The following is an 11,944-nucleotide window of genomic DNA, read 5'->3' on the forward strand; positions in this document are numbered from 1 at the left end:
CGCTAAAGACCATGACCTTTAGCGACACTTCTCACAAAAACGCCGCTAAAAATATAACCTTTAAAAAATTTATTTTAATCAAATAATATTTATTTTTATGATAAATATTATATTATGTTTTATTTTTTAAATTTGAACTTGAAATATACTTTTTAAGGATAAATAAAAAATATTATTTAAATTAAATTTTTTAAGAAAATTTTAACTTTAAAACTAAATATAAAAATTAATGAATTTAATTTTAGAATTTAAAATAATAAATTAATAACACAATTAAAATCCAAAAGTTAGAACTCAAGTTGTCATAAATATTAAAGTAAAAATAAAAATTTAGAATCAAAACTAAAATAAATAATACATATGAAAAATTAAAACACTGACAGTAACGAAAAATTAAACACCACACATAAAAATTTATCAAACTAGTTAAGAAATACATGGTGCAGCCATGCAGTATAAATACAATAAAATCATAGGGTAATGTTCCATAAATATCTTCAGAGTACCAAGAACAATTTTAACCAAGTCTTTCGATAAGAACTTGAACAGCAAGAAAAGTGATAACAACATTGCACTCCCAACAAATGGAAAACGCATAGCATGCTCCTTAGACATTGTCTCCTGTATGACAGACAAATTGTCAGCCAATTTTAATCTATAGAACTGGATGACAAACAAGAAGGCGAAGACTTAATTTAAATGCTATCATACTCATTGATGGGGGAGTTGGCTTGACAGAACGATAGCAGCCCACATATACTGCAAGGCATGCAGTCAAAATAACATTCAAATTAGGATCTACCTTCACGACAAGTGGTGCCAATGTCAACCCTGCATTTAGCAAATCAAGGATGCTACATTAGAAAGAGTCCAGCTTCTTAAGTGCACATGTGGTACCTGAGAGATCTCACATCTAACAATGACTCATAATAAGAGCATCCTTAGTTCCACATATTCTCTAAAAAAATCAGCCATACGCCAAGTATGTATTCATTCACAAGTATATTAAGCAAGATTCATGAGGTCTAAAATTAATATATTTAAAGATACGTAACAATGCATCTGAACTGAGAAAGGTGGGGATATGCAACGCAAAGTGCATTCACTGATTGCTGCTTTTGCCTATTAGTTTTTGGTTCATAAAAAGTTGCTAAAAGGAAATGAAGTGTAAAGAAAAAAAAATCCTATTTGATTAAAAAAAGCAGATGATAAAATGTAACACAAGTTATAACATGATTGTTTCATTATAAAATCAAACACAACAATTTTGTTTACTAATTATTAAAAAGAAACAGATTTTGTGTCCAAGGCAGCAATCAAACAGAACATAAGATTTCAGTTCTTTTTAAAGTTTTTCTTTTCCTTTTTTCAGAACTGCAAAGATTTGGGTGAAACAAAATGTAATCCCTTTAAATTCTCCACATATAATGCATAACTTTATAAATAAACCAACTATCATTCTTGCCAAATAACAAAGCTACCCCGTCCTACCCTTACACATTCCCAAATTTCACCCTCAAATCATTCTTTCCTATCAGTTCTCATATTTTCTTTGCAACTAGAACCAGAAGATACATTAACTAACTAAATCCTCCCAGCTAGTACAAAACTAAATTAAACAACTGAATAAACTGAGCATAAATTATCCTAAAAAGACAAGAATTCTTTCAAATGCAAACCCAAAATGTAAATAATAAACTAAAATTAATCAAGAGTACATCAAAAAAAAGGCAAACCTGCTAAAGCCAAATTGGCGAGTCTTTCAGTGTTCTTCATCGTCGTCGTTTATTTTTAAATATAAAAGCAACGAAGAATCGACCCTCTTTCTACCTACAACAAGAAGGAAAAAATTATAATAAAATCAACCAGTAATTATTATTTTGCAGTACTACTAGGTAATTATATTCTTACAAAAGTAGCTAATTCATTATTTATGATTTCTGCTTCACTGATTGATTATTATTATTTTTTTAGTTTGTTATGAATCAATCATGGCTTGGTTGGTTGCTTTTTTGTTTAAATTTTGATTAATTGAATCTGTTTCTGTGAGTGAGTCTACAAAGATTCAAACTGGTGATTGAAGCTGGGTTGGTAAAATGGTGTTCAATCTGGCTGTTTTTGTTTTAAATTTGTGTTATGATTTATTTTTGGGAACAATAGATATGGTGAGATCTGGCTGTGCTGCGGCAGATAATAGAAGAATGACGGAAGTAAATCTAAATCATAAAGAAAAGAAAGCAAAATTGGAAGCAAAACAGAGAAGAAGAATGAGAGAAGAATATGAAAAGCTTACAGTGACAGAACAACCCAAAAAACAGATGAAGGCAGCCAAGTCGAACACAAAGAATACAATAATAATGGAAGAAGGAGACGCAAATATATCTTCTGCTTCAAAACATGGAAAGGTTTTGTTCAAATCTCTTTTCATGCTTCTTCTTGGTGGGTTTAGACTTTAGAATTGATGTGCATCTCCATGACTTAAACAGCAGGTTGATGATGAGTGCGTAGAAAGTTTTATGGAGCAACTTAAAGCCAAAGTGAAGAGTGAAGAAGATTATTCAGACTTCTAAATCTTAGAAGAGGATTTAGGGAAGGATTTGAGAATAGTTGGGAGATTTAGTGTTCCGCTACGCCTGGCTCTTATTGCAAACAGAATCAAAGATGGGTTTGGCTTCACTTGGGAAGAAACACAGAGTTGAATAACCTTCTGGGTTTCTTTCTTGGATGTGGGAAATTAGGGATTTTAGGGGGGAAAGTTGGGGATTTCGGGGGGAGGGGGTAGGGAATTTTAAAAAAATGGCGCTACTTTTTTAAAAGTAAATTTTATTTTGCGGCGTTTTTTATAAAAACGTCGCTACTGTTTATCTATTTCGGTGTTTTTTATATAAATGTCGCAAAAAATTATTTTATTTGGAATAAAACGAGGGAATCTAAAGAAATTGCGCTATTTTTTTAAAAGTAAATTTTATTTTGTGGCGTTTTTTTATAAAAATGTCACTATTGCTTATCTATTGCGGCGTTTTTTACACAAACGCCGCAAAAAACTATTTTATTTGGAATAAAACGAGGGAATTTAAAAAAATTGTGCTATTTTTTTAAAAGTAAATTTTATTTTATGGCGTTTTTTATAAAAACGCCGCTATTGTTTATCTATTGCTGCGTTTTTTACAAAAATGCCACAAAAAATTATTTTATTTAGAATAAAACGACACTATTTTGCTATATAAAATGGTGCTATTTTTAAAATAAAATTATTTTTGTGGCATTTTTTAAAAACCGCCGCTATTGCTTACCTTTTGCGGCGTTTTTCATAAAAACGCCACAAAAAATTATTTCATTTGGAATAAAACGACACTGTTTTGCTATGCTAAAAATATTTTATTTTGTTTGTTAAAAATTATTAGTTAAGTGATTTTATAAAACATTTATTATTTTTTTATAAATTAAATTTTTATAAAAAAATCAAGTACTCTCAAAATAAATATCGTATATTTTAATAAGAAAAAAATGATTAAATGGCTGTAATTAATTATTAAGTTAGAATTATTCAATGTAAGCAATTAATCTCTCGCATATCAAATTTCTATTAAAGATTGAGACATTAATCATGATTTTATATTATTCATTTCCGATCTAATCTCCATTTTATTAGAGATATTTCTTCCTAACTAAAATATAATTATTTTGCTAGATGTTCGATGTGGAATGATTTTAGTTTTTGTATTTTATTTTTATTTGCTATAATTTGGTCCTATATATCCAAAATAGATAGTTACCTATCTGTATCAATTTGTTACATATTTTTATTAATTTTTTTAAATCTAATATTTAAATATATCAAATGGTTTAGATTAAATATTTTTTAGTCATAAACACCGCTAATGTTACCTTTTCCGGCGTCTACAGAAGAAATGCCACTAATAAATTAAATTCTTGTAATGAAACAACACTGTTTTGAAAAATTGTAATACATATTAGCGGCGTTTTTGCTATAAGCGCCGCCAAAGCTTGCATATTTTATAATTTTTTATATTCAATTATTGTATATTGCATATCAATTTTAAATTAATAATCTTTACAATTTATTATTATCTCTTTTACAATTATATAAGAACTTAATTAGTATATAAATTAAAAAATACTAATTAATCTAAACCTTAAACCCTAACCCGACCTCGAATCTCTAAACCCTAAATCACTAACTCTTAACCCCAAACCCCTAGCCACTAACCCTTAAACCTTATTTAATATATAAATTAAAAAATACTAATTAATCTAAATCATAAACCCTAACTTGACCTTAAATCTTTAGTCCTTAAACCCTAAACCCTAACTCGACCCCGAATTCTTAACCCCTAAACATTATTTAATATATAAATTAAAATACACTAATTAATCTAAACCATAACCTGACATCAAATCCATAAACCCTAAATCCTTAATTGATCTTAACCTCTAACCCCCAACCCCTAACCCATAAACCTTAAATCACAACCCTTAAATCAGAATCCCTAATCCCATAAACATTCGGCTCTAGACTCGAGACCCAGCTAACACTTTTTGTTATCAAGGAAAAACAAGCAGCTTTTTCTTTCCAAGAGCAAATCGTCCAACTAACCCCACCAACTCTACTAGCTAAATTGAATCCCAACTTCACTTAATTATTTTCTAAAATTCAATATTTAATAAATTTTATTCGAATTTCAATATTTATAATATTTTCCTATAACCCTTTCTCAACCTAAAAAACCTAGCTAGTATTAATTTCTAGTGGGTATTAGACCAAGTAACAACCTCATTTGTCCCCTTTCATTCATTTTCAGTTCTTACTCGTGAGTAGATACTATTAGGTCATTGTTGTGTTCATGTTTGATTAACTAAATATAAAATTATTTTTGGTAATAAAATTATCAATATATAATATTATTTATCACGATATTTGGTGTTTTATATTACTTTTTTTGATTTATTTAATCGAACTATCAAAATTTATTATTCTTATAAAAATTTATTCTATTTTTTATTCTTTACAACACAACAATTTAAGTTTTATGATATTTTATTTTACTCATAATTTAATATATTTTTCTAGTAAAGTAGTTTAAATAAATTGTGATTGAAAAATAATAATAAATAGTTAGGAGTTAGGACAACTTCTCTTTAATAAAAACATTTTGTATTAAGCAATATTATTTGTTATCATTAAATGTAAATTTGACCAATATATAATAAATACAACGAAATATCAATTTTTCAACTTATAAAAAAAATATATAATTGAAACATTACTTGAGAATATATCAAAGAATGAGATAATTGAAATGGATTTAGATTTTATTATTATTAGCGGCGCTTTTTCAAAAACATCGCTAAAGGCCAGAGCATTAGCAGCGCTTTTTCAAAAACGCCGCTAAAGGCCCCAAAAACTCAGAAAACGGTGTTGTTGGGCTTAAGCTTTTTGCGGCGCTTTTAAAAAAACGCCGCTAATGCTTATTTTTAGCGGCGATTTCCAAAAAGCGCCGGTAGTTCTCGACCTTTAGTGGCATTTTTATAAAAGCGCCGCTAATGCTTATTTTTTAGTGACGTTTTTTGTCCAAACACCGCTATAAACGCCGCTAAAAGCCTGTTTTGGTGTAGTGTATAATGTTTCTTACATGGAAGTCTCCCATTTTATCCTCTAAAAGAAGTTGCCAAACATCAAACATAGGGAAATAAATAATTTCCAGATCATATTTATTCCTAGAACAAGATTTAGCTATGCAATCAACCACTTTATTCACTTCACGGAAGATATGTTAAATATTCACAGTCCAATTACGCCTACAATATTCCTTCTTTATTCTTTAAACTAATGTTGTTGATAATGATGACCCTATTGAAACATCTATTAGCATAGCCACTGCACTTTTGTTGTCAGATTAAATTATCACATTAGTGTATTCCTTCTGCCAAGCTATTTCAAGATCATAGAGGATCGCCCATAGCTCAGCAGTTATAGCAAAACCTTTCCCAAGGAATCGACAAAATCCTACTAACCAATTACCATGTGAGTCACGTAAAACGCCACCTACAGCTGACTAGTTTCCACTTTCTGCAGTAGCTTCATCAGAATTAATCTTTACCCTACCTTAGCAACACTACACCATAACAGGCTTTTAGCGGCATATTGTATGGCGTTTGGATTACAAACGCCGCTAAAAATCGAGCATTAGCGGCGCAAAGAATAAAACGCCGCTAAAGATCTAACATTAGCGGCGCTTCTTTTAAAACGCCACAAAAAGCTGAACGAACAGTGGCGTTTTCCGAATAAACGCCGTAAAAGAACATCATTCGCGGCGTTTACTACACAGCGCCGCAAAATCTCAAGACCAACACGCAGCGTTCTGGTCTTGATGTATATTAGAATTCGTGGCGCTTATGAACAAACGCCGGTAATGCATAGTATTAGCGGCGCTTAGCAAAAGCATCGCAAAAGATGTTAACCAAAACGCAGAGTTTAGTCTTGATGTATATTACAATTAGTGGCGCTTATAAAGAAAACGCCGCTAATGTATAGTATTAACGGCGCTGAGCGTTAAACGCCGCAAAACATCTTAACCAAAACACAGCGTTTTGGTCTTGATGTATACTATAATTAGTGGCATTTAAGGAAAACGCCACTAAAGCATAGTAATAGCAGCGTTTGGTGGTAAGCGCCTCAAAATATCTTAACCAAAACGCGGAGTTTGGTCTTGAGGTATATTAGAATTAGTGGCGCTTATTGGAAAATGCCGCTAAAGTATAGTAGTAGCGGCGTTTGTGGAAAGCGCCGCAAAGTGTCTTAACCAAAACGCAGAGTTTGGCCTTGACGTATATTAGAGTTAGTGGCGCTTACTTCAAAACGCCGCTAATGCTTACTATTTACGGCGCTTTTTGGTAAGCGCCGCCAAAAGATATTAACAAAAACACAGCGTTTAGTTCTTGATGTATACTGGAATTAGTGGCGCACACAGGAAAACGCCGCTGAAGCATAGTATTAGCAGTGCTTTTCCCGAAACGCCACAAAAAACCTAAGCCAGACGGCATCGTTTTCGGAACTTTTTAGTGCTTTAGCGGCGTTTTTCCTAAAAGCGCCACAAAATCATTTTATATGTTTTTTATATTTAATTTGTTTATTTATATTAATTAAAATTCAATTTATTTTTAATTGAATATTTGTTAAAAATGGAAAAATTGAAATAGTATTATTTAAAATAATTTTAAAAAATTTTAGGTACATGACTGATTGATTTATAATTTATATATTAAATAATTTCATATATAATTGTAAAAGATATGATAGTATTAATTTTAAAATATTTAATTATTTATCATTATAGTTTAGGGTTTAATATATATGCGGTTTACGGTATACAGTTAATTTAGGATTTAAGGTTGGTTTAAGAGTTACAATTTTAACGTTTATATAGATTATGGATTCGGTGTCAGGTTAGGCTTTAGGGTTTAGATTAATTAGTGTGTTTTCATTTTTATAAAATATGGTTTAAGGGTTAGGGGTTAGGGATTTGGGTTAGGGTTTAGGGTTTTGATTAATTAATATTTTTTAATTTATGTATTAAATAAGGTTTAGGGTTAGTAGTTAGGGCCGGGGTTAGTGGTTTGGGTTAAGGGTTAGAAGATAAGAGCTAGTGATTTAGGGTTTAAAGATTCGGGGTCAGGTTAGGCCTATTGGGAACTTTAGTGGCACTGCAAAATTTTTATTTTATTTAAGGGTTTACGTTATAGAATATATGATTTAATGTCCATGGTTTAGAGTTTTAGGGATTACAGTTTAATGTTTATTATTTTGGGTTAATAGTTTATGTGTTAGAGTTTGTGTTTAGGGTTTAAGGATACTATTTAAAAATTGAAGAACATTTAGATTTTACTAAAGATTCATGCAATTTAATATATGAATATAAAATATATGTTTTGTACTACAGTAACATTGGCCACACAATTACCCTAAAATATGGTTTTGCAATTTTACGGTTTGGGACTTTTGGTTTTGACTTTTCGTGTTTGGGGTTTTGGGATTTGGGGTTTGGGGTTTGGTTTTTGAGGTTTAAGGTTTAGAAATTATAATTTAAGCAGGTTTAAAACGCGAATTTATTTTTTTTAAATGTATTACTCTCTCATTTTTTTATTATTAATTTTTCCATTTTATAACTTTGGTTTTAATTTTGGATCAATTTAACTTCAATCTTGGATGACACTATTTTGACAACTCACGTGCTAGTATATTTGTATTCTATTCTTAGCGTATATAATTTAAAATAAATTATAAATATTTTTAAATTTTGTAGAAATTTAAATTTTTTTTTTTGCAATGAAAGGCGTTAGAGGCGTTTATCTCAACACGCCGGAAAGAGTATTTTAAAGTTTAGTAAAACTGCGTCGTTTCTTGTCACTGGGAAGGGGAACGGCGCCGTTTTGTTCTTCTCTATTCGCGTTGCTTTAAAAAACGCCGCAAAGTTGTATTAGGAGTTAATGAAACTGCGCCGTTTTACGTTGCTATTAGTGGCACTTTCCATGAAACGCCGCAAAATTGTAATTATGTTTATTGAAATGTTGTCGTTTTTGTCTATGGTATTAGTGGCGTTTTTCGGAAACGCCACAACATTGGGTAAACTGTTGGGGAAACGGCCTCGTTTTGACTTATAGTTAGTGGCGCTTTACTTGAAACGCCGCAAAATTGTTTTAACATTTGTTGAAACGTTGTCGTTTTGTAAATGTTATTAGTGGCGTTTTCTCAAAAACGCCACGGGTTTGAGGTAAGTGTTGATGAAGCGACTACGTTTTGACTTATAGTTAGTGGCGCTTAGTTTAAAACGCCGCAAAGTTTTGACTTATAGTTTGTGGCGCTTTGCTTAAAACGCCGCAAAAATATTTTAACATTTATTGATACGATGCCGTTTATCTATATTATTAGTGGCGTTTATTGGGAAACACCAGATGTTTCAGCTGTTTGTTGATGAAACGACCGCGTTTAAATTAAATTTAGTGGCACTTTGATGTAAACGCCGCAAATGGTTATTTTTTAGATGAGAACGGCGTCGTATTTTTTCCATCCGTCTGACCAAATATTACACCTGATTCTCCATCACTTATCCCCCAAATATTCATTCTCCCCAAAATCCCTAAAATTTCCCCTAATCCCTAACAGCCCCCCAAACCTGACCACCTGCTACTCTACTGTCTCCTGTGCTGCATCACTCCGTCCGTCCGTTTCCTGCGCCGCAACCATCGGTAAGTTCGAGTACTTCGTTCTTTTTCTTCATGCGTTAATGTATCTCTGTTGCTTCTTCATTATTGTTGTTTTGACTCCTTCCTTTCAGCTACCCACGCTTTCAATCTTCCAACTTTCCCAGAAGCTCCAAGGCTGAAACCGAGGAGAAGACGCTACAATTACTAATTTGGGATTCCATCTTCAGTTTTGGCCAATACCCTTTCCATGGTATAAAGCTCTCGGTATTAATTTCATCATTTAAATTAGTGGCTTTGGGTCCTTAGTTCTGATATGGGTTACTTTTATTCGACTCGTTGATGCTCAAAAATTGGTCCTTTATGAGTAAATTAGTCGATGCTTTTGATTAGTTTGATAGTGGGTACCATACCACGTGTTTCTTTTATGTGAAACACTGCTTTCTCATAACATATTTGGAACTGTTAGACTGTTGTTTGCCTTTAGTCTGCTATATATATATGGCGTGGAAAAGTTATTGGCATTTGTTATATCTAATGAATTTGTTTTAAAAACTTTTCAATGGGGAACTTTTTTTGTTAAAGAAAAGCCATTCTTGTGTTTGATTATAATGAATATATATAGGCTTCCTTTTATCATTTCTGATTTGGTTTGATTTTGTTGTAACTTGTTATAACCAAACTGAAATCCGAATTCAATTGCTATAGGTGCCTAACTGTTATTTTGCAGTAATGGATTTAGAGTTGTTTTATTTTTTTCTTGTTTATTTGATACTAATTTACTTATGTTTTCCTGTTTTTTTTTGCAGTATTTATTCCTATTTTAAATTTATTTTGCATGCATTCCAATTTTAGATGAAGTGGTTGTATGTTTGAAATCAAAGTCAATATTTACTTTCATATTTCTTTCATACCATTCCCATCAATCATTTCAGCACTAGGCATGAATTCAAAAGTGCTCAGGTATCCTGCAAATGGCATTGTTGATAAGGATGCAAAATTTGTTTTCTTCAATGTATAGCATTGATTTTTCTCATGTATAGTTGTAGTTGTTACGGGTAAATTTTATATAATTTTATTTAATTTTATAATTATTCGAATATATATTCATAATTATACTATATTTATAATTATCGATTTTCAATTTTATCGATTTACAATTTTATTTCAATTAATAAATGTTTAATAATCTATGATTATTCAATAAATTGATCGATTAATTGATTGAATGTCAATGAATTATCAATTTTGGTTAGTTAATTGATTGAATGTTTAATAAATTGATTATATAATGAATTCTCAATAAATTATTACTTGATTGCATATTTAATATAAATAACTTATTAATATACATATTTTAAAGTTAATATATAATTTCAATATTTATTATATTTTTAAATATATTTTTACAATTTAATTTAACTTATTAATAATATATATTGTTAAGTAATAATTTTTTAAAATTGATATCTTACATTACTTAAATATATATTTTTAAGTATATTCTACATGACTTACATTACTTACTAAAACATATTTTTTACTAAAATTTACTTGAATATATTACTTGAATATATTACTTAAATAATTTACTTAAATACATCACTTACTAAAATTTGTTTAAATTTTAAATACATTACTTAAATATATATTACTTACTAAAATTTAAGTATATATTACATTACTTACATAACATGTTAAAATATATTATAATTTCAATATTTATTATATTTTTAAATATATTTTTAGAATTTAATTTAACTTATTAATAATATATATTGTTAAGTAATAATTTTTTAAAATTTATATCTTACATTACTTAAATATATATTTTTAAGTATATTTTACACGACTTACATCACTTACTAAAACATATTTTTTACTAAAATTTACTTTAATATATTACTTGAATATATTACTTAAATAATTTACTTAAATACATTACTTACTAAAATTTGTTTAAATTTTAAATACATTACTTAAATATATATTATTTACTAAAATTTAAGTATATATTACATTACTTACATAACTTGTTAAACTTACATAATACATAACTTACATAACTTACATAATACACAACTTAAATAGCTTACTTAATACATAACTTACATAACTTATACACGTACATAACTTACATAATTTACTTAATACATAAATATATATCATATGATATACTTACATAATTTATTTATAGTTACCACTGAACAACTTACCCTTGTAATTTCTGGTGAAAATCAGACGTCAAGAAATAAGAAATGGACCGGTCTTGGATGAATTTGTCAAGGGTAAGCGACGGTTATCGAAATGGAGTATAGACTTTTCTAAATTTTGCATTTCAATATGCAAGTCAAGAGAACATGATTCTTTGCCCGTGTAAGAAGTGTGTCAACATGAACTGGTATTATCGTGAAGTTGTATACGAGCATCTAATTGTTGATGGGTTTGTTCGGGGTTATAAACAATGGTTTTTTCATGGAGAATGCCCGCCTAGTACTTCCTCTTCAAGGATGGATGTATCTTATGACAGTACTACTTACCATCAGTCTGTTAGAGGGGATGACATGGAAGGGATGTTGCGGGAAGCATTTAATATTCACAATCATGGTTTACAGTCGTTCCCAGCCGACTTTGTGGCATCTGATGATTGTAATCTCGGTGGAAATGCTTTTATCGAACCCGGAAGAAGTGTACATCATGAAGAGCCGAATGGAGAAGCGGC

The 11,944-nt window shown here is 30.0% G+C and overlaps 1 protein-coding gene across 2 annotated transcripts; it reads right to left on the bottom strand.

The window, feature by feature from the left end:
- Positions 1-407: 407 nt before the first annotated feature.
- On the bottom strand, positions 408-2,850 carry LOC107913161 (signal peptide peptidase 1). Of its 2 annotated transcripts, none has more exons than XR_005917504.1 (4): positions 2,294-2,850; positions 1,737-1,830; positions 712-831; positions 408-621 (listed from the first exon to the last, which is right to left on the bottom strand). XR_005917504.1 is itself a non-coding variant. In XM_016841648.2 (4 exons), the coding sequence occupies exons 2-4, from the start codon at positions 1,774-1,776 to the stop codon at positions 427-429; spliced, it is 351 nt and encodes a 116-aa protein (XP_016697137.1). In that variant the 5' UTR covers positions 1,777-1,830; positions 2,294-2,769; the 3' UTR covers positions 408-426. The 2 variants fall into 2 exon arrangements, 1 of the variants encoding a protein (XP_016697137.1); XM_016841648.2 differs by having other exon boundaries at positions 716-831; positions 2,294-2,769.
- Between the last annotated feature and the right edge of the window lie 9,094 nt (positions 2,851-11,944).

The sequence above is a fragment of the Gossypium hirsutum genome, chromosome D08, assembly GCF_007990345.1.
Source record: "Gossypium hirsutum isolate 1008001.06 chromosome D08, Gossypium_hirsutum_v2.1, whole genome shotgun sequence".
NCBI lineage: Eukaryota > Viridiplantae > Streptophyta > Magnoliopsida > Malvales > Malvaceae > Gossypium > Gossypium hirsutum.

Bases quoted from the DNA above. Each gene is read 5' to 3' on its own strand.
- LOC107913161 (XM_016841648.2), bottom strand. From the start codon at position 1,776: ATGAAGAACACTGAAAGACTCGCCAATTTGGCTTTAGCAG. The intron at 832-1,736 runs GTTTGCCTTTTT...TGCTAAATGCAG, and splicing joins CGCCAATTTGGCTTTAGCAG to GGTTGACATTGGCACCACTT. The intron at 622-715 runs ATGAGTATGATA...TCTGTCATACAG, and splicing joins TCAAGCCAACTCCCCCATCA to GAGACAATGTCTAAGGAGCA.